Below are 23,989 nucleotides of genomic sequence, written 5' to 3'. Positions count from 1 at the left end.
GAAATAAAATATAAAGAAAATGGTATGAAGTTGTGTGATTCTTTGGCTGTTTGTTAACTGCAATGAAAACGATGAAAGGCAGGAAATGAGGGAATGTCGGCCACAGAGAGCAGCGGGAGGCAGCAGTGATTTCATCTAAGCTGAACACTGGTTTCACACCACTGGAAGAATATTTTCTTTAAATCCCTTCTCTCTCATTAGGAACTCATGGCTACATGTAAAACAGTGGAAATATTGCTTACAGAGGCAAAATGTACATCGTTGTGCTAGCTTTTCTGAAGATAATTCTAAAAAACGCACTAAGTACTGTTAGAATGGAATGAAACGCTACTATTCATTCTGGAAGTTAAGAAAAAATGTGTAAGTTTTTGTTAAGGAAGTTAAGAAAAAACAGATAATGGAAATACTTTTCATTCACACTCACAAAAAAATGATCATTTTAGTCTTTTTTCTTGAAGGGTAAGGGGATGATTGTTTAAGAGATACTTCGAAATGAACCAAATATTGGATACTGTAAGATCAACAGTTGGCATCACCAATTCAATGGATATGAACTTGGACAAAGTCCAGGAGATAGTGAGGGTCAGGGAAGACTGGTGTGCTGTAGTCCATGGGGTTGCAGAGTCGGACACGACTTGGTGACTGAACAACATCAACATTAGTTTCAAGATGGAATTGTGGTGCTGGTGGTGGTAGTAATTTAGCTGTGATAGATTTTTTGTGACTCTTGGACTGTAGCCTGCCAGGCTCCTCTCTTCATGGGGTTCTCCAGGCAAGAATACAGAGTAGTTTGCCATTTTCTCCTCCAGGGGATCTTCCTGATGCACGGATTGAATCTGGGTCTCCTGCTTTGCAGGCAGTCTCCTGCATTGCAGGTGGATTCTTTACTGACTGAGCCACCAGGGAAGTCCAAGATGGAATTAGGCATATTAAATATATATATCAAGTTCACTGTACATGAGAGATACATGGTTGAAAACCTGCATTCCACATCATTTTATAAGCTGAACTATATTTTGCATACTAAGAGAAATTGATGCTCAGAGGAATGTTTCATACCATTAATCCTTTTACTAATTTAGCTCTTTTGCAAATTTCAACATATTAATATGGACATTTGGCTAGTGCAACAACAACAACAGTTAGTAATGTTGATTTGTGCTAGAGTGGGAATTGTAGTAACTGGAGTTCTATTGCTGATCTAACCACAAAATAGCCATGTAATCTTGGATAAACTGACTTCGTTGGACTTGTTTTCTTATTTGCCAAAGGACAATCTCAAAGTTCCTTGCTGTGCCAATATTAACCAGTTCTGCGAGCTGGCTAAGCACCTCTGCTTTAGTATTCAGTTGAGACAATTTGTTTGAGTGTCTCTCTTTCTTAGTATGAGTTTTTTCCAATCAGAGGAACTGTTATTCAGGTAGGGAAAACCAGTCACAAAATCAGAGCAAAAGTGGGTCCAGTATGTCTCCCACTTCCCACTCTCATTTGTGATGAGCCTTAATCCATTCAAACAGAGTCCAGTGCCTCCTCAGTAGTAACAGTTTCCCTCTCTCTCTCTCTCTCTCCAACTGCCCCCAACACACATAGGTGAGCATGCACACACAAGCACACAAACACACCACAACTGTACATGATCTAAGTCTTTGTCTGTATTCTCTACCACGATCAACATCTTCTGAAGGTAATATGACTGGGAGGTAGAGACTCAGTTCTTTTAGGGACTCTAAACAGGACATGGAAGCAGTTCCACACCCAGAAAACTGCTGCCACTTCCACCATGCAGGGAGTTTCCTTGGTTAGATAGCCCAGTCCCAAATTCTATAGGCTTCAGTGTATGTGTGTCTGTGTGTCTGCCTGTCTGAGTGTGTGTGCGTATGTGCTCAGTCATGTCTGACTCTTCTCCTCCATCCCTGGGATTTCCCAGGTTAGAATCCTGGAGTGAGTTGACATTTCCTTCTCCAGGGGATCTTCCCAACTCAGGGGTCAAATTGGAGTCTTTGGTGTCTCCTGTACTGGCAAGTGGATTCTTTAGCACCACCTGGGAATAGGTACTTTTTAAATGCAATTCACAGACCACTTCTGACCTCTGACAAAGATTTCACTGGTCCATGGTGAAATGAGAAACATTTAAGGAAAAATAACATTGTCCAATGTCAAGGACTGATTTTTTTTCCTTAGATTATATCCTTCAAAACACGTGGGTGTTAAAAATAGTTCCTTCTTATATGAAAATGTAAGTGCCACTAGAATTTTTAATTCTCCCTCACCTTCTGAGCCCTCCATCCGTAACTGGAATTCCTATGAGAGTTCTTCTCCTTAAAAAAAAAAAATCTAAAAGTTTGAAAATCACTTGTGCTTATACTAGCAAACAATTTCTTTACAGAATTATCTCAGAGCAGTAGATATTCCAGGGCTGTTAATACGCTGAAGGATGTTCACAGTCTTCAATTTCTCATGGAGCAAAAATTCTGTTACAGGTTGAAAAACAGCACCATGTTTTTGAGGATGGCTCTTGATTCAGAATTCAAAACTGTTTTTTTACAAATAAGCTACTTTGCTTTCAAAGGTAGCTTTCCTTTTGGCTGGTGTTTTTGAAACTCTCTAATAGTATGAAGTTATGCCCAGGAAGGGCTTCCCAGGTGGCACTAATGGTAGAGAACCTGCCTGCCTACGCAGGAGATATAAGAGACTCAGGTTTGATCCTTGGGTCCTCAAAATCCCCTGGAGGAGGGCATGGAAACCCACCCCAGTATTCTTCCTTGGGAAATCCATGAACAGAGGAACCTGGCAGGCTACAGTCCACAGCGTCAAAAAGAGTAGGACATGACAGATGTGAATTAGCACACATGTACACATGCCCAGGAAATGCTTGGTTCATTTTGAATCAAATGGATTGGAACTCCTGTAGGCTAGAACATTAATGAGTTCTTGTATATGAGTGTACACACACACATACACATCCAGTTTCCAGGGTGACTGAATGAAAGCCTCACCTGGGAGTGAGTCATCTATCTGATACGCCTGAAGTCAGATGAGCCCGCTTGTTGCCTAGCAGCTGCAATTCTTGTGGAGCAGAACAGTACAAGGTCACTCAATAAAGTTTCATTATTCATAGTGAAGGAAGCCCATGGTACAAATAACTGGTGCAGGAGATTTCTATTAATAGCATTTGTTTTTCAGAAGGAATAAAACCAAAGGGAAAATGATTGACCTAAGACTAATTAAAAAGCAACGTTGGTTACCGGAACAAGTCTCAGACAGCATTCAAAAATTTTTAAGATCATCTTTTAGAAGCTTCATCTTTTGTTGAGTTGTACAGGTATAGATAAATAAAATTAGTATTTTTCCATTAAACTCCCATAAATCATTAAGGTTCTCAGGGGCTATAATATTTATAAAGCTTATATAAGTAATAAAATTATAAGAGGAGAGTAAGTATTCACAGAGATGGGGTAAACAATAGATAATGATTTTTTTCAAACCAAGTACAGTGTTTTAGATACAAATACATCATCTTAAGATTAAATTGTGGCTATATTAAAACCATGTCAAAAATTATTGATGTTGAAAAACCTTTTATTTAAAAGCAAAACCAGAGAAGACTAATAAATGTAGAGACATGCTATTCTCTTAGATTAAAAGAATGAATATCATAAGCTGTGAATCTTCTCAAAGGAATGTATAATTTTAATGCAATTCTAATGAAAATTATTTCATGCTATGATATAGTTTTAAAAATTGACCTGGAAGAATAAACTAGAGATAGGAGTCAAGATAATTTTGTTCAAAAAGTAAAGAAGAAAGGCTTTCTCTACTGAGTATCAACATGTCCTAAGGAACATACAATTATCAAGAGTGTGGTACTGGCATTGGATGTGAAAACCAAATCTAGAATTGCATCCTTGTGTACATGACTCCATGTATTTTTAAAAGGCAGAATTGAAAGTAGTGGGGAAAGGTGGAGATAATTTAGTAAGTCATAGGAGGACAGTTGGTCAACTCTTTGGGAAAAATGTTGCATCTTCACCTTGTACTTCTCACTACAATGAACTCTATAGATTAAAAAGTTAGAAATTAGATAAAATATAAGATTACTCTCTATCCCCTTTCCTGTTCAGTTTCCCTTCATGGTGCTTATCACTATTTGACATATATTTATTTACCGACTGTTCTCTCTTCACTAAACTGTAAGTTTAACAAAGCCCATGTTTTCCCCTTCTGCCTTTTGGTTTATCCTCAGCACCTAGAATCATCTAACTCATAGGAAGCATTTAATACATATTTGTGGGATGAATGAGTGAAAGCAAATTAAAGAAAGCCCCCTTTTAAGCTGGATGGTGTAAACTTGTAGTAACAAACTCAAAAACAGAAAAGAAACTGGGAATCATCTTTGCCCATTTCATCATTCTGAGTAAGGCCAGCTTGGTCTGGGACACTGTGCTTGGTAATAAAATGATGTATGCCTTTCCTTCTTCCTCTGGATTACAATGATGTTGACCTTTACAAAACCAACTAGGGTCCCAAATCATAACAAACAAAAATTCAAAGGCTTAATTCAGAGTCAAACTTCAGCTCAATTTGAAACCCATGGACTTTCTGTGTTATTTTGAAGATCAGAACTAGATTACCAATAAGGACTCTGCTCTGGACTACAAAAAATACAGTTGATGAATGCTTCATCCATCAATATTATTGCTACTTTTGAGATCTACAGATATCAACTTTTGCTTCTTTTTTTACATTTTAAATAGGCTTAAATCGGATTCATTGGAGAGAAGAGGGGGGAAAAACATAGTTTATTTATACATTTTCCCAAAACAAGAATTCACAAGCTTTATATTACTATTATTCTCTTCTCCCCATGCCCTTCTCTCCCATACCTAATTAGCCACATCCATTGAATCCTCTTTCTCCCACTAGAATGAGCTACATTTCCTGATGGAAGAGCATCACATAGTACACATTTCCTTCTTGTCTCCGGTTTGACCTGATTTCTTCACCTATGCATTAAAATCCTGCAGAGTTCTAAGCATAGACAGCATACAACACACATCCATCTTCTTACAGGACTCTGCGTGATTTGATAAAGCACTTCTCAAACAGCTGCAAGATGCTTAAAAATGTTGCAACAGAAAATGTCATTCTCTCTTTCAGGTCAAAACTTTGATTGGAGAGGAGGATGAAACAAAATTTGACCTACCGAGGGTGGGATCATATTCCCAGATGAACCGTTTGGTCAAAAATCTCACTACAAGAGCTGTGGGAAAAAAGAACAACATTTCAATCAAATTTGTTAATTTTCTTAATAGCTTTTAACCCTCCTCCAGAAAGAGGAATAGCCCATAAAACTATATTTGTTTTATGGTTCCTTGCCAATTAACTCAATATATCTATTTATGTTTATTAAAATATTTAAAAATTTAATATTGTGGCCTAAAAATTGGTATAATGTTTTAATGGTTTGTTGTACCTTAATGAACAGCTTAGATTTTTTTCCCTTGAATCCTGAAGTTGAAAACATCACAACATGAAAATGCACACATACTCAATTTTTAGCAAAACAATGAATTCAACCATAAAGCATCACAATACTGGTGTCTAAAGTTTGAATACTGATAATGATTGATACAGGTCAGTTAAAATGTGATTATTTTTACTGTAATGAAAAGATACTTGTATTAGACTGCTGCTTCTGTTTAATCGCTTCAGTCATATCTGACTCTTTATGCGACCCTATGGACTGTCCCGTTCCAGGCTCCTCTGTCCATGGGATTCTCTAGGCAACAGTACTAGAGTGGGTTGCCATAGCTTCCTCCAGGGGATCTTCCTGACCCAGGGATTGAACCTAGATCTCCTGCATTGCAAACAGATTCTTTACCACTGAGCCACCAGGGAAGCCCCATTTGTATTATAAAAATATTCAAAATTAAGGATTTTATTAATGAATCATTAAAGCCCATCAAAAGTAAAGCTGCTGCTGCTGCTGCTGCTGCTGCTAAGTCACTTCAGTCGTGTCCGACTCTGTGTGACCCCATAGATGGAAGCCCACCAGGCTCCCCCTTCCCTGGGATTCTCCAGGCAAGAACACTGGAGTGGGTTGCCATTTCCTTCTCCAATGTGTGAAAGTGAAAGTGAAGTCACTCAGTCAAGTCTGACTGGTAGCAACCCCATGGACTGCAGCCAGCCAGGCTCTGCCATCCATGGGATTTTCTAGGCAAGGTACTGGAGTGGCTTGCCATTGCCTTCTCCGAAAGCTGATGAGGTAGTTATAAAAAGAATCAGGATCCGGAATTATGCTAAGCACCTCACTTCCATGATCTCCTCGACCAGTACTTCATCCCTATGAGGCAGGTACTAGGATTGACCCCATTTTTCAGATAAGGAAACTGAGGCTCTGAGAGGTTAACTGATTTAACTAAGATCATCTGTCCAGTTAGTGGCTGAGCCAGGATGTGACTCCAAAAAGGCTATTTCCAAAATCTGTAATTTCTCCATTGTCTAAAACTGATTTTAAGGCCGAGGCCATCTGGCTAATACTTAACTAGAAGATGAGTCAGACAAAGAGTGATGCCGAGAGGTGGATTCTATTGTCCTTCAAAAACTGATGGGACAAATGCTGGACATTCCTTAGACTTGTATTATAGTTGAAAACAATGGTTTTTAATCTACGAAAAAATGTTTTTTTGGAGGAGAGCATCACTGATACTTTAGAATGAAAGCTTTGGAGTCTTTCCCTGGAAAAATGTATATACACACAGTCTAGTATATAATTTCAGCAGGCTCACTAGCCCTTTGACTACCCTCATGGTCTTCCTGGGATCTCATTGACCCTAACTAAAAAATCAGTGTTTACTGAAATTACATTATTTTAAGAATATCTATTAGGGCAGTTTTATTTTTACTGAAATGTAGTATTCTAAAGATACTCCTTGGAGAAACAAGACTATTTAATTGAAAGGCACTGTCAGTCTTTCCTCTTCCTACTGCCTCTGTTAAGAATCAACAGAGGTATATATTCCCTACCACAGTGGCCTATATGAGAGATTGCAGTGCAAATAGCAATGAAAACTTCATGAGACAGACCACAAGGATACGTGGCTTGGCTGTAGACCGAAAGCTGCAATGTTCTTTCTAATTACAGAGTGTGAGGCTGGATTTGAGCCAAAATATTTGCAGTGCCAAAAGTAGCAAGGCCACTGACCCTATGGTACTTCCCACAGTGCATGTACTTGTGGTTTTATCTTCAATTTGCAGAGTCTGTCACCATTCACTCTCTTGAGACTGAGTCATTTAAAACTTTTTTTGCATGTAAGAAGTAGAAAGCTCTAGACAGAATTTTTCTGCTTTTTAATTGTCAGTGTTAGTAAACATAACTGCCTGCAGTATTCAAAGCATTTCACGTTTTTGTTGGAATATGGAGTTTTAGCTTGAAAGTTTGTGACCTAGCAAAATTCATTTATCTGGCATCTTTAAGCCATGATCTATTATAATTAACAAAATTTCTCATACAACTGAAGTTTGAAGTACCCTAGTTCCTAGACCATTTAAACTTTAATAATTTCTCAAAGATATCTTTCTAAAATATTTTAGACATGTCATTACCTTTCAAAACCTAGAATACTGAATAGAACTAAATCACTTTTAAATGTCTAGATCTTAGTTAAGAATCTATTAGTGCCCTGTGTAGTTATGGAAATACTTCTAGAAGCTGCAGATTGGTAGAGACAGAACAATTCTAAAGTGCTGTGGTTCTTGAATGATTTTAGTTTTTGGTTCTATAAATATATTTTTCATATTGTGTGTGTTCTCAGTTAGTCAAGTCTGACTCTTTGCAACCCTATGGGCTGCAGCCCACCAGGCTCCTCTGTCCATGGAATTTTTCAGGCAAGAATACTGGAGTGGTTTGCCATTTCCTTCTCTAGGGAATCTTCTTGACACAGGGATTGAACCCCCATCTCCTGGGTCTCCTGAATTGCCAGGTGAATTCTTTCCACTGAGCCACCTAGGAAGCCTGCATAACACATGATAGGTATTTAACACACAATAGACAAAAGGAGAAGAGGGCAGCAGAGGACAAGATTGTTAGAGAACATCACCGACTCAATGGCTATGAATCTGAGCAAACTCCATGAGACAGTGTAGGACTGGGGAGCCTGGTTTTCTGCAGTCCAAGGTGGGATGCGTCCCAAGAAGTTGGACGTGACTTAGGGATCGAACAACAACAACAAATAATCCAGTAACAATTGAGACAAAGATTTTTGAACATACCAAGCTTATATTCTACTAGGAGACAGATTAAAAAAATAAATAAATTATATAGTCTGTTAGAGGTGATAAGTGCTAAGGGATGAAAGAAGAAGAGTAAATTAAGGGGGATTCCACATTGGGAGATGAAGGTGTGCGAGTTGCTATTTAAGACTGTGTAACCAGGATAATAAGCTCAACATTCAGAAAACAAAGATCATGGCATCTGGCCCCATCACTTCATGGGAAATAGATGGAAAAACAGTGGAAACAGTGTCAGACTTTATTTTTCTGGGCTCCAAAATCATTGCAGATGCTGACTGCAGCCATGAAATTAAAAGACTCTTACTCCTTGGAAGGAAAGTTATGACCAACCTTGATAGCATATTAAAAAGCAGAGACATTACTTTGCCAACAAAGGTCCATCTAGTCAAGGCTATGGTTTTTTCCAGTGGTCATGTATAGATGTGAGAGTTGGACTGTGAAGAAAGCTGATTGCCAAAGAATTGATGCTTTTGAACTGTGGTGCTGGAGAAGACTCTTGAGAGTCCCTTGGACTGCAAGGAGATCCAACCAGTCCATTCTAAAGGAGATCGATCCTGGGTGTTCATTGGAAGGACTGATGCTAAAGCTGAAACTGCAATACTTTGGTCACCTCATGTGACGAGTTGACTCACTGGAAAAGACTCTGATGCTGGGAAAGGTTGGGGGCAGGAGGAGAAGGGGACGACCAAGAATGAGATGGCTGGATGGCATCACCGACTCTGTGGACATGAGTTTGAGTGAACACCGGGAGTTGGTGATGGACAGGGAGGCCTGGCATGCTGTGATTCATGGGGTCGCGGAGAGTCGGACATGACTGAGCGACTGAACTGAACTGAACCAGGATAATTCTTGCTGAGAAGGTGATAGAAGAAAGAGATAAGGGAATATATGTTGGGGGAATAGTATTTCAAAAAGAGGGAACAGCCATTGCAAAGGTCTTACGGAATATGCACTTGATGTGCTCAAGGAACATTAAGCAAGCCAGTATGGCAAAAGTAGAATGAGCAATAGTGAGCAAAGCTGATTAGATTATTTCCTTCAGTCATGCCCTCCCCTTCCATAAATCTACCATCAACATCACCACCATCACTGCCCTCACCGCTACTACTAATAATTAAAACAACTAAAATGCTTCTTTGTTATTATCGTTATTGTTATCATTTTACTTGATTCCTTCTCTAGAATGTATATTTCATGAAGGCATGGGATCTACTTTGTTCATCACTATTTTCTAGTGTCTAGCACATGGAGACTTAAAAATACTAATACTTGCTGAATAGAAGAAAAAAGTTGTATCAATCCAACATTCACTCTTCTTAATATTTAAGTAATAACCAGGCATCGAGAGATAAGCAGAAAAATTAACCCAAGAGATTTCATAGCAGAACCATGCTATAATGTTTTCCTAAAATGTCATGTAAATATACAAGCTGAAATGTCTATTTTATGATGCTTATACAAATTACATTTCTTAAAGTTTATTAAAACCATAAAATTGATCTAATTATCTTTTAAATATTCTGTGGTTTCCATTCCAACAATCCCGAGCAAAGGTCTTTTGATGTAAAATGGTGATATTGATAATAATTACTTCCACTAAGAGTCTGACATATGGTTTTGTTTTTTTCTAAATTTTAAGGTTTGATATATTTGATTAGTTACAAGTAAGTCTCTGTATTATAAAATACCTTGTTTTCTTCCCATTGCCTTGAAAACCCATACCTTTCCATTAAATAAGTAAAAAATCTTTAATTTAGAGAGTAACATTTTCCTCATTTTGCCTAAATTATAACCTACTTGAGTAATTCTTTACATGTGGTTTAGTTTTGGTATTCCTGGCACTAAATTTCATAATTATCAATGAAAGCTAGTTTCCAATGAAATGGAAAATTCACTAAGTAGAATTTGATCCAAAGAAATATTATTAAAAGTGACATCAAGGTAACAAATAAATAGGATAAAAATTCTGTTTAAAAGCAAGAGCTAGCAGGCAAAATTTCTACATTAAAATAGTCAAACTATTTCTAAAGGTTAACAAGGCTGGACCAGTTATTCAAAATAATTCCTGATGTCATTATCACAAAGAGGCAGACATCAGAAGTACCAACTTTAAGGATTAGAATAATATTTTTAAATGAAAAATGACCGGATATAATCTGCACAATAAACTAGCTTTTAAAAAGAAATGAACTTTTCAAAGTAAATGAAAACTAACACCCATGATATTCTTCCACTTTAAAAATAGTCAAGAGATATACTCAAAAGACAATCAGAAAGAACTTTCAAAGGTTACTTTTTGAGCTCATATTCTTTAAAAATAAAGTCCTGTTATATCATTATTTTTCACTTATACAATCATGAAATTGCCTAATTAACAAGGTATCTGATACAATTGTTTCATAAGACACTTAGGTGTACTCAACCCACTAAATATTTGTGATCATTGTCATTTCTATATTCTCTTAAAGATGTATTCTTATTATTAAAAATCTAGTCTTTTTGTCTGAAAGGAACTTTTATCTCTTTATGGATATGTATTGAATGTGTTCTCAGTTAAAGCAGTTGCCAATTACTTGTCCTCTCCAAAGTCTGGCTTACTCATGAATAATAAAAGGATAAGAGCATCACCCTGTAGCTCCTGGATCCTCACTCTCATCTCCTCTGCAACATGAATTTCAGTCACTTTCATAGCACTCCTTACATCACTCCAGGAGACTGATTGCACTAAACTAACTTATATGCAGAGTACATCACGAGGAACGCTGGGCTGGAAGAAGCACAAGCTGGAATCAAGATTGCTGGGAGAAATATCAATAACCTCAGATATGCAGATGACACCACCCTTCTGGAAGAAAGTGAAGAGGAACTCAAAAGCCTCTTGATGAAAGTGAAAGAGGAGAGTGAAAAGGTTGGCTTGAAGCTCAACATTCAGAAAACAAAGATCATGGCATCTGGTCCCATCACTTCATGGGAAATAGATGGGGAAACAGTGGAAACAGTGTCAGACTTTATTTTTTTGGGCTCCAAAATCACTACAGATGCTGATTGCAGCCATGAAATTAAAAGATGGTTACTCCTTAGAAGGAAAGTTATGACCAACCTAGATAGCATATTAAAAAGTAGAGACGTTACTTTGCCAACAAAGGTCCGTCTAGTCAAGGCTATGGTTTTTCCTGTGTATGGATGTGAGAGTTGGACTGTGAAGAAAGCTGATCGCCGAAGAATTGATGCTTTTGAATTGTGGTGCTAGAGAAGACTCTTGAGAGTCCCTTGGACTGCAAGGAGATCCAACCAGTCCATTCTAGAGGAGATCAATCCTGGGTGTTCATTGGAAGGGCTGATGCTAAAGCTGAAACTCCAATACTTTGGCCACCTCATGCGATGAGTTGACTCACTGGAAAAGACTCTGATGCTGGGAGGGATTGGGGGTGGGAGGAGACGGGGACGACAGAGAATGAGATAGCTGGATGGTATCAGCGACTCGATGGACGCGAGTTTGAGTGAACTCCAGGAGTTGGTGATGGACAGGGAGGCCTGGCGTGCTGTGGTTCATGGGGTCGCAAAGAGTCGGACATGACTGAGCGACTGAACTGAACTGAACATCATACAAATTCACCTCTTAATGCTTCTAATCACATTGTTACTGGTGCCTTGTAAGTATTTATCCAACTAGTGAAATCCTAATCATCCTTCAAACTCTAACCCAAATATAACCTCCTTTCTGAAAGCTTTCCTTTATCAATTAGCAAGTGCCATGTAACAAATATATTTCAAAACTCAGCAGTATATAACAATAAGCATTTATTATAGGAAAGTTACCATGTGCTTATAGAATTTTGAGCAATTGATTGTTTGAAGAACAGAATTCAGCTGAAAAGTATTTTAAATGGCTAGGTCAGAATTTTTAGGATAGGTAAAGAATTTCTGCTTCAATTGAGAGTACTTCAAGGAATACTAATTTTCACCTGCCATTTTGGATAACTTTTGAACTTGCCATTGATCCTGGTAACACACTGAGTGAAAATCCTTGACGTCATATATATGCTAAGATGGTGCTTATTATCTCGTTTATTCATGTCATAATGAAAAATTATTATGAATAATATATATTAAGTGATGTATGTGGTTTTTATTTGTAACCTGCAGGACTTTCATTAAAAAATATATTTACTTCCAAATTGTAAAACCAGGTAACTTTTAAATAATTTTAAATGACTTACTACAAGAGTCTACTAAATTTAGAACAATTATATCACAAAGAATTTTAATCATTCTGTGAAAAACTAAAAATTTTGTTATAGGAAAAGAAAGGAAATATGGGCAATATTAGCACAATCAGAGTCCATTCTGTAAGTATATTTACCACTTGTTATCTGAATTATTTTTTCTATTTTTTTGCAACGAATTTTTTCAGTGTTTAAATGAATATAAAAAATTAAAAACCATGAAAAGACATTATAAAAACTTGTGCAGTATTCTAAATGTGAAACTTCTCAATATTGTAATGCATAGAAGAGAGACTGTCTCTTGTCTTCCTCCTCCTCTGCACTTCGACACACTACTTACAATGTAACCACTTGGCCAGCAAAAGTGAGAAGAAATGGTGATTACCAAGATTAAATGGGTGGCAAAAATGAATACTAAATTGCCTTCAGTTTGAATTTTATGATCTATACGGAAGATATCACAATAAGTCAAGTATTTGAAAACTAATGGAAAAGGATGAAAGAATTCAATACCACTTGGGAATTGTTTTCTCACTCTACTAAGCACAACATCAATCTAATATCATGAAGATTATAATGGGAAAATAGTCAAACAATAGTGCAGTTTTTGTCCATATTGTTATCAAGTTTTATTTATTGATTGCGTGCTCTCAGGTCGGTGCTGTGCTATATCTTTACATGTGTATCTTTACTCTTCATTGCTCCGTAGCGTGGAATGCATACAGTATAGTATGTGACTATGCATATAGATGCACCTATAAATAGGTATGTGTGTACTTCACAGAAGAAACTGAAGCTCAGATTATTTACATTCCTTCCTGAAATATGTGCCAACTCCTGTGACACCAGGAGCCACATTCTTCCAGTGTGTCGCCCTCATCCGTTCAGTGGATGCTCCGTCTTCTCTTTTTTTTAATACAGATGAGGAATTTGCCACTGGAAAGTCTTATTGGCGTCCTCCTCTTTTGTTACCAAACTCTTAATTTGAGAAATTTCTGGCAGAAAGTTGTATGCATTTTACATATAGGTTCCATTTTGAAGAAAATATATTCTTTAGTTACCTAACACTGCTTTTGTGACAAAAAAGGGAACAAAACTGTGGTGAAAATAAAGGCTTGAAGTGTCTCTAGAAAAAAGTGAGTTTCTAGACACGTGCTTCTGAACATTCCTGGGCTTCTTTTTTTGCTTCCATATGAAGCAGTGATGCACTCTTTTCATTCTGTAATCCATGATGTGCTAACACACAGACAATGCAATCACCTTCATGGTATACTTCGCTTCATCTGAATGTGGTTGTTTGTTGTTTTTGTTGTTCAGTCACTCAGTCGGGTCCAACTCTTTGCAGCATGGACTGAGCATGCTAGGCTTCCCTGTCCTTCACTGTCTCCTGGAATTTGCTGAAATTCATGTCCATTGAGTCAATGATGCCATTCAATCATCTCATCCTGTCACCCCCTTTGCCACCTGTCTATTTATTACAATTTTACATACAATGCGGAGATCCTCACTTATTCTGAGTGTTCCGTAAATGATTTCAGGGCTTCCCTGGTAGCTCAGCTTGTAAAGAATGCTCCTGCAATGCAGGAGACCCCAGTTTGATTCCTGGGTTAGGAAGATCCCCTGGAGAAGGGATAGTCTACCCACTCCAGTATTCTTGAGCTTTCCTGGTGGGTCTGATGGTAAAGAATCTGCCTGAAATGTGGGTGACTTGGGTTTGATCCTTGGGTTGGGAAGATCATATGGAAAAGGGCATGGCAACCCACTGCAGTATTCTGGCCTGCAGAATCCCCACAGAGAGAGGAACCTGGTAGACTACAGTCCATGGGGCCACAAAAGAGTCAGACATGACTGAGCAACTCAGCATGGCACATAAATGATATCAGGCTGGTCCTTTTTTAAAATTTTGCAACCTGGAAAGCCCAAAGAAGCTAAAACATATAAGCATAGTAAGCATATTATGTAGGTAACCCAGAATGGAACTAAATCAAAGAAAGGGATATTGAAATATGTATTTAGAAAGCAATGAACTCATAGATAGTTGCTCACCAGAGCATTTCTATTTATAGTAACTAGTGAAGTACCACTTTCTCTTTCAAGTTTTCCTTGACTTTCCCAAGCCATAATCACTGCCCATGGTGATGTGAAATGATCATTTGTTTCTTCTCTATTATAGAATGTGCACAACTGCCATACAAAATATTCACTTATATTCCAGTATGTCTTACAAATTGTGAATAATCTGAGGTCAGAGATTAAGCCTTGTTCCCCTTTGTCTCCTGGGGCTGGAATACTGCCTGATACATAATATGTGCTCAATAAAATTTAAAGAGATGAATGAGGAAACAATTAAAATCTGGATCAATTATTTGACCCCCATATTACTACTGTACTCAAGTCAGTACTCTAGTGTGCTTTTATTATCTGCAAGAATCTTCTTTACAGTGGAACTTCCATTGACTATAAGGCATCACTTCTTAGGTTCAATGCCTAGTTCAGATGTCTATTGAAAATCTGATTGGTCAACCTCGAGACCCACCACGTCCCTTCTCTTGGGCCAGAGGGAACCACTGAGCTAGACTTCATACTACCATCAGTCCTAAGTTTAACTCCAAACCTTCAGTAGTCATAAGCTTCAGAGGAATAAAAATGAGCTTATTTACAAAAGTAGGTTGAGTTCTACTCTAGATCTGGGTAGATAGTTTATTGCTGAATAAATTAATTTTGTAGAACTCAGTACCCTTTTAATAACTATATGAGCTGTTGGATTAAAGTATATATACTTTTAGGAACACCGTTAAGTAGATTTTAGCTATTATTTAAATAAAGACACTAATGGGATTTCTGGAATGGTAACTCCCAAAAGGGAGTTTATACTGAATATTGACTACAAGCTTATTTATTTCTCATAAGCGCTCTCAAAAGTAGGAATTAATGTTTCTATTTTACACATAAGAGACCTGAACTGAAAAGTAATAAACATGTCTGTTTTGCAGAGCAGGCAAGTGACAGAACTGGATTGAACCAGGTTCATTTACTCTAAAATGCATGCTTTTTCTAATTTCCAATATTTACCATTATATTTTAATATTTCTATGAATATGATTTAATTCTGAATGGTTTAAATTGTTTTCCCTATGAGCTTAGATCTGATGAAGAAGCATGCTTTGAAAAGTGCATTTTTTTACTAGATTTCTTCATCCAGAGTGGAGGGAATATCCATGACCAGAAACCATGGCAACAGAGAAAGAGAATATGAATTTCAAGATGCAAGAAGGAAACTTTTACATAAAAAAGATTTTTGTTTTTCTCTTGAAAAGGTCTTTAAAAGATGCATCAAAGGGGAAAAAATAGGTATGTAATGATACAGACATAAATTAGTATGTGATAAACAACTGTTTTCTTACTCATTTCCTCTGTCATTAACAAGTTCCTTCTTTCAGTAACACAAATGGGATGTCAGGGAACATGGTAGGCAGCAAAGAGGACAGCACAGAAAATAAGATGCAGGTCCTATTTTTGAGAAGCTGAGAATTTGTATTTTTGCATATTCCAGGAAAAATCAAAAGACATGCGGCTAGAGTACTATCTAATTTGAGTCCTATTATGATGCCCAGTTAAAAGAAGGGAGGACAGACTGAGGTGAGTTTAACCAACTTAAGTGCCTCAAAGGGAGAAAGCCTTGTGCTTTCCAGAATGGAAAGTGTAAGAGACAAAATTGGAGTAATATGGATAAATTGTCAATCCTGTGATTGCTTCTGTTCCATCTTCAAGATGGATGGGGTTTGGCTAAAAGGTAAGAGGAAGTTCAGTTTTATCTTTTTCCTCCCTCACCTGGACTTCTATCATCCTCCTGTCAAATTAAGCTTCCAAATCAAATTTCCCTATTCTCCCCACCCCCATCCCCCTGGATCTGATACTTCTGTACCTTACTCCTGGGTCTCTCTTGAACCACCAACCCAAGGTTCATGTTCTTCCTTTTAGCAGTCTTCTCTTTCTATGATTACACTAACCTCCCCCAAGAAACAAGGGCCACTGTGCCTCAAATCGAGGAGAAAACTACAAATCTCAGCAGAGAGACTTGATCTAGAAAGACCTTTGGGTGCCAGCATACTTCTTTGAAGTCTGGGCTTAACAGTTGCAAGTGATGGTTGAAACCAAGATTATGGCACTTTGGAATGTTAGGACCCCTAGTCAAAGGGGCTAAAAGCGCTTTCTGAACTGAAAAGTTTAACTGAAAAGGGATGGGACTAGGCTGGACTGGAAATGAGATTCAAAAAAGCACCAGGAAATTTTTGTAAATTTTATTGGAGTATAGTTGATTTATAATGTTGTGTTAATTTTTGCTGCACAGCAAAGTGGTTTAGTTATACACATTTATATATTCTGTTTTATCATATGAGATGCATATCTTACAGAGGGGTTCAGAGCAAGGAATGTATACACAGAATTCAGATTTCAGATAGAATTACTGATATCTAAATTTAGTAATTTTCAAATGCTTCTCCATCTGGTTGTCTCATTAAGTCTTTCTCTCCTCCCCACAGATACAAGTTTTAAACACATTTATTTGATCTTTAAATATTTATTGATCACTGTGCTAGACATGAAAGAAAGCAAGATTGAGAGGATTCTCTAAGCAAGATCTTCGCAGTGACTTCATATTAGACCTAAATTGAGAGCTGAGTCTTGGATGAATTGAAAGTTTGCTAACTTAGGGAGAGAACTGTAAGCAAAGAGCATCATGCTCAAAGGCCTAGACATGGGAGACTCTGGTTGGTTTAGGAGTGCAAGTGGTTCAGGGTAGGTTGAGCGGTATGTGGGTGGAACTATGTAGGGGGTAGTTTGTGGGGTTCTTCAGAGACCAGTCTATGAAGGAGCTTATACACCACATTGAAGAGCTTGAATTTGACTCTGAAGTCTATGGGCACACAGATTCTGAGGAGAAAGGTGGCTTAATTTGAGCTGATTACCTACAGAAACTGTTCACTGACTAGCTGTAGAGAGTGATAGAGGGACTGGTGCATGTGGAATAAAAGTATAGGAGTAGCATTATTCTCTGAGGCAGAATATAATGAAAAAATCAGTTAAAAGCAGGTGAGATTGAACTTGAACATGAGACATTAATGACAATATCCTGGTAGAGAAGTACTATCTCTCCTTCCATCCATCCATCCATCTTATATCCTTTCATTCATTCACTGATCTATCATACATTCAATGTATATCTATTAAATACCCGTCATATCCCAGTCACAGGTAAGCATTGTCCCACAGGCAGCTGACATCACAGCATGAAGCTGAACAGAACTGATCACTGCTAGAATGATCTGCTGCTGCTGCTAAGTCACTTCAGTCGTGTCCGACTCTGTGTGACCCCATAGACGGAAGCCCACCAGGCTCCCCCATCCCTGGGATTCTCCAGGCAAGAACACTGGAGTGGGTTGCCATTTCCTTCTCCAATGTGTGAAAGTGAAGTCGCTCAGTCGTGTCCAACCCTTAGCTACCCCATGGACTGCAGCCTACCAGGCTCCTCCATCCATGGGATTTTCTAGGCAAGAGTACTGGAGTGGCTTGCCATTGCCTTCTCCGCTAGAATGATCTAGGGATTTGCAAATGCAATGGGCATGGTTAAGATGCCCCATGTAGAAAGTTTAAAATAAAAACAGGACTGAGCACAGAACTCTATCTTCAGTCTCATCTTAACGGTGAACTTTTTCACTTCCTATGTTCTTCTCCATGTCAACTCCTCAAATTTCTAGCCGAACTAAAAAACTGAACAGATCAAGTCAGAGGACAAAAATTTGTTCGTATAGCTTCTGAAGCAGTACCACCCCCAATCCTCTACTCCCGCTCCATTTCCTGTGATGGTCAAAATAAACTGAAATAAAAAAATTGAAGCCCCATAAAAACATGGAAATTGAGCAATTTAATGGAAATTTAAAATTAATGCAATATAAAAGTGGGTGCTTTATAATGCCAGAAGTTCAGATGAGAAGTAAATTGGTTCCAGATGGGGGTCTAAGTATTGCTTTTAAATTATTATTTGTTTAAGCCTGAAAATTTTGACTTGTCCTGCATCCTGACAAAAATATCACTTTGAGAAAGAGTTACAAAATTAATGTCACTTCTCTATGCAGGGAAATTCTTAAAGATAAATGGTGTAATCTTCAAGAATTATTAGAGATGCTTTTGTATCTGGAAACCTAGCTACAGAGTCTAGCTTCAGTGCATTTCAAGTCTTGAAAATTGACCTATTTTGCTATGGAATGGTAAGGAAAGGATTTGGTACTGACAACAGGGCTTTAGGATGACAAATCAGAATGGGGAAAATGGCAGGACGATGACTTGTAAGACTTAATGTTAAACAGAGAGTGGAGGTTTTGAGGATGCTTATAAAGAATGCAAAATCAAGATATTTTAAATGGTGCATGGGGATGACCCAGAGGGACAATAAGGGGAGGAGGGAGGTGGGAGGGGGGTTCAGGAAGGAGAACTCATGTACACCTGGGGTGGATTCATGTCAATGTATGGCAAAACCAACCAATATAATATTGTAAAATAATTAGCCTTCAATAAAAAAATAAATAAATAATTAACTTGTATGACTGACTAACAATAAATTCTTCCTGAATTTAAATTAAAAGTAGAAACAGGAGACGTTAACTTTGAAATAGGGTAATCAACAGATTTGGTTTTGTTTCCTACTTTGTATTTGAAAGTTAATAAGTAAAAAGCTTTAGATTCTGTGCCAAGGAATTCAAACCAGCTTTATATAAGTTGGAAATTATTATTCAACTATAATTTAATTGTAAGTGATGCTTAAGAAATAAGTCATTAAATTTCCTAGGCCAGAGTTTTTAATTTAATAATTTACAATCTATAATTATTTTCACTAGAATAATATTTTATACCAAGGCACTATATTGAAACATAATTATGTCTCTTATATTAAGGATTTTTCTAAATTTTTCAAAGGATTTGGTCATAAAATTTGAATTTTTAATTTTTACTCATTTTTGGAAGAGGAACACATTTGGTGTTTATTTCTGGGTTTCTTTTCCTGTGCTTGTATTACTAGAACACCCAAGAAATTGGCAACTGGAAATGTATAGAATTTGTGGGAGCATTAAAATGATTCAGAGTGACTCAGTATCCCAGGCAAGCAGACAAGGAGAAGAATATCTCATATGATCCCCACTGAATGCCTCCTTTTATAGAGAACCAAGTATCTTACAATTTATTCTGCTTTCACATGGCCTCTGCTCCTGTGACTAATTTTGCTTCCTGCCTATATGGGCTAAGATCATGGCATCCGGTCCCATCACTTCATGGCAAATAGACAGGGAAGCAGTGGAAACAGTGGATGACTTTATTTTTTGGGCTCCAAAATTGCTGCAGATGGTGACTGAAGCCATGAAATTAAAAGACGCTTACTCCTTGGAAGGAAAGTTATGACCAACCTAGACAGCATATTAAAAAGCAGAGACATTACTTGGACAACAAAGGTCCATCTAGTCAAGGCTATGGCTTTTCCAGTGGTCATGTATGGATGTGAGAGTTGGACTATAAACAAAGCCAAGCACCGAAGAATTGATGCTTTTGAACTGTGGTGTTGGAGAAGACTCTTGAGAGTCCCTTGGACTACAAGGAGATTCAATCAGTCCATCCTAAAGGAGATCAGTCCTGGGTGTTCATTGGAAGGAATGATGTTGAAGCTGAAACTCCAATACTTTGGCCACCTGATGTGAAGAACTGACTCATTTGAAAAGACCCTGATGCTGGGAAAGATTGAGGGCAGGAGGAGAAGGGGACGACAGAGGATGAGATGGTTAGATGGCATCACCGACTCAATGGACATGAGTTTGGGTAGGTTCCAGGAGTTGGTGATGGACATGGACGCCTGGAGTGCTGCAGTTCACAGGGTTGCAAAGAGTCGGACACAACTGGGCGACTGAACTGAATTGAAATTAATAGATTTAAGAGGCTGTGCCTATGACTCTAGTCTGGGGGTCTCACCTCTAGCAGTTGGGTGTCTCCATTTGTAGCCCCATCATCACTCCTACACGTACCTTCATAACCTCATAAGATAAAACCAAAACATGGGGTCTTCAAAAGTCACAATGTACATGGAAAACTAGAGCCTGGCAAAATAAGAGTGTAACTAAGAGGAGTTGTGAGTGATTGGACTGGAAAAGGACCCACATTATGAAGAGCTAAGACATTTCTAATTAGGTTTAAAATGATACCAACCTAAGACAGTTTAAGATGTTGAGAAGCCATTAACATAGTATAAACACAAAGATGACATGATGCCTTTTTGTTTTACAAAGGTCACTGCTGTTTCAGTGCCAAGATGAACTAGGGGGATGTATGTAAAGCTGGAAATAAGAGGACTAGTGAAGGAGCTATTTTAGTACTTCACAAGAAAAAATAAAAAGACAGAATGACTGCTCCTTCACTCCTATCTACTAGTAAATGTGTCAAGTCAAAATTGGAATTATATGTGACCTTTTCAGTCTGACGTCTTTCCCTAGCAATGTTCATTTTAACTTCTTCCATGTCATGCCCTGGCTTGCGAGCTTATTCCATTGTATGGGTATACTATAGTTTATCCAGTCACCAACTGAAGAACATTTTGGATGCTTCCAATTTTTGGCAATAATGTTTTGACCATGAATATTCACATGAAGGTGTTTATGTAACAGAAGTTACCAGAAAATTTGGGTGAATATTTAGGGGTATAACTGCTGGATCATAGTAAGATTTTGTTGTGTTTGGTTGCTAAGTTGTTTCTGACTTTTTTGTGACCCCATGGACTGTAGCCCGCCAGGCTCCTCTGTTCATGGAAATTTCCAGGCAAGAATACTTGAGTGGGTTGCCATTTCCTTCTCCAGGGGAACTTCCCGGCCCAGAAATCGAACCCACATCTGTGTCTCTGCATTGGCAGATGGATTCTTTGCCACTGAGCCACCTGGGAAGTCCCCTTCATTGTTTCGGTTCAATTCAGTTCAGTTCAGTCGCTCAGTCGTGTCCGACTCTTTGAGACCCCATGAATCAGAGTACACCAGGCCTCCCTGTCCATCACCAACTCCCGGAGTTCACTCAAACTCATGTCCATCGAGTCAGTGATGCCATCCAGCCATCTTATTTTCTGTCGTCCCCTTCTCCTCCCGCCCCCAATCCCTCCCAGCATCAGAGTCTTTTCCAGTGAGTCAATAGTCGCATGAGGTGGCCAAAGTATTGGAGTTTCAGCTTCAGATATGACCTAAATCAAATCCCTTATGATTATACAGTGGAAGTGAGAAATAGATTTAAGGGACTATATCTGGTAGATAGATTGTCTGATGAACTATGGACAGAGGTTCGTGACATTGTACAGGAGACCGGGATCAAGACCATCCCCATGGAAAAGAAACGCAAAAAAGCAAAATGGCTGTTGGAGGAGGCCTTACAAATAGCTGTGAAAAGAAGAGAAGTGAAAAGCAAAGGAGAAAAGGAAAGATATATGTATCTGAATGCAGAGTTCCAAAGAATAGCAAGGAGAGATAAGAAAGCCTTCCTCAGTGATCAATGCAAAGAAATAGAGGAAAACAACAGAATAAGAAAAACAAGAGACCTCTTCAAGAAAATTAGAGATTCCAAGGGAACATTTCATGCAAAGATGGGCTCGATAAAGGACAGAAATGGTATGGACCTAACAGAAGCAGAAGATATTAAGAAGAGGTGGCAAGAATACACAGAAGAACTGTACAAAAAAGATCTTCACGACCAAGATAATCACTATGGCGTGATCACTCACCTAGAGCCAGACATCTTGGAATGTGAAGTCAAGTGGGCCTTAGATAACATCACTACGAACAAAGCTAGTGGGGGTGATGGAATTCCAGTTGAGCTATTTCATTGTTTCAGGTTATAGTAAATCTTGAAGTCAGGTGGTATCAGTTCAGTTTGGTTCTCCTTCAGTACTGTGTTGGCTATTCTGGGTCTTTTCCCTCACCACACAAACTTTAGTATTAGTTTGTCTATGTTCACAAAATAACCTTGAGACTTTGAATGGTATTGTAGTGAATCTTTTGGTTGAGTTGAGGAAAACTGTCATCTTGACAGTATAGAGTCTTCCTATCTATAAACATGGCGTTTTTTAGTTTTTGGGTTTTTTAAATCAGAGTTTAGTAGTTTTCTCCTATACATCATAAACACATTTATTATGTATCTATTCAATCATTTCTTTTTTGGGGTGCTAATAAAAAATTATATTATGCTTTTAGTTTCAAATTCCACTTGTTCTTTGCTAGTATAAGGGCTTCCCTGGTGGCTCAGATGGTAAAGAATCTGCCTGCGATGCAGAAGACCCTGGTTCAATTCCTGGGTTGAGAAGATCCTCTGGGGGAGGACATGGCAACCCACTTCAGTATTCTTGCCTGGAGAATCCCCATGGACAGAGGAGCCTGACAGGCTATAGTCCATGGTGTTGCAAAGAGTAGGACACAACTGAGCAACTAAGCACAATGCTGGTATAAACGAAGACAATGGACTTCTGTATTTTAATCTCATATGTTGCAAAATTGCTATAATCATTTATTATATCCAAGAGGTTTCTTTCTTTTTGTCTACTTTTTGAGATTTTCTACATATATGATGATGTCATTGTGAACAAAGACAGTTTATTTCTTTCTTTTCAATCTATTTCTACTCTTTTCTTGCCTTATTCCATTTTCTAGAACATTCTACACTGTGGAAAAGGAGTGGTGAAAAGAATCATTTTTTCCCTTGTTTTTGATTTTAGCAAGAAAACTTCTAGTGTCTCACCAATCATTATAATGTTAGCTGTTGGTTTTTTTGTAGATATTCTTTATTAAGTTGAGGAAGTTCCTCTCTATTCCTAGGTTGTTAAGAGTTTTCAGCATGAATGAGTGTTGGATTTTGTCAAGTGTTTTTTTTCCGTGGTCATGTATGGATCTAAGAGTTGGACTGTGAAGAAAGCTGAGCTGATCGCCGAAGAATTGATGCTTTTGAACTGTGGTGCTGGAGAAGACTCTTGAGAGTCCCTTGGACTGCAAGGAGATCCAACCAGTCCGTTCTAGAGGATATCAATCCAGGGTGTTCATTGGAAGGACTGATGCTAAAGCTAAAACTCCAATAGTTTGGCCACTTCATGCGATGAGTTGACTCACTGGAAAAGAGTCTGATGCTGGGAGGGATTGGGGGTGGGAGGAGAAGGGGACGACAGAGAATGAGATGGCTGGATGGCATCACCGACTCGATGGACATGAGTTTGAGTGAACTCCAGGAGTTGGTGATGGACAGGGAGGCCTGGCGTGCTGTGGTTCATGGGGTCGCAAAGAGTCGGACACGACTGAGCGACTGAACTGAACTGAACTGAACTGAATTGTGATTCTGCCATTTTTTATTCTCTTGCCTGTTCATGAGATAGTTCCATTAGCTTATGTCCAGATAAGCTAATCTTGGCT

At 38.3% G+C, this 23,989-nt stretch overlaps 1 protein-coding gene across 2 annotated transcripts in view; it reads right to left on the bottom strand.

The window, feature by feature from the left end:
• Positions 1–23,989, bottom strand: part of RERG (RAS like estrogen regulated growth inhibitor) — a 147,175-nt gene that overhangs the window by 11,656 nt on the left and 111,530 nt on the right. Inside the window, exon 3 of one of the 2 annotated variants that reach the window (XM_055395486.2) lies at positions 5,204–5,260. The exons of the other annotated variant lie outside the window; for it this stretch is intronic. Coding sequence (XP_055251461.1) covers positions 5,204–5,260 — 57 coding nt within the window. The remainder of the gene's footprint in view (positions 1–5,203; positions 5,261–23,989) is intronic. 2 annotated transcript variants of the gene reach the window in all.

This window comes from Moschus berezovskii, chromosome 6 (genome assembly GCF_049115385.1).
Source record: "Moschus berezovskii isolate FMDL1 chromosome 6, NW_MosBer_1.0, whole genome shotgun sequence".
In the NCBI taxonomy this organism is placed as follows: domain Eukaryota; kingdom Metazoa; phylum Chordata; class Mammalia; order Artiodactyla; family Moschidae; genus Moschus; species Moschus berezovskii.
This window is presented reverse-complemented; position numbering and strand designations above follow the sequence as displayed.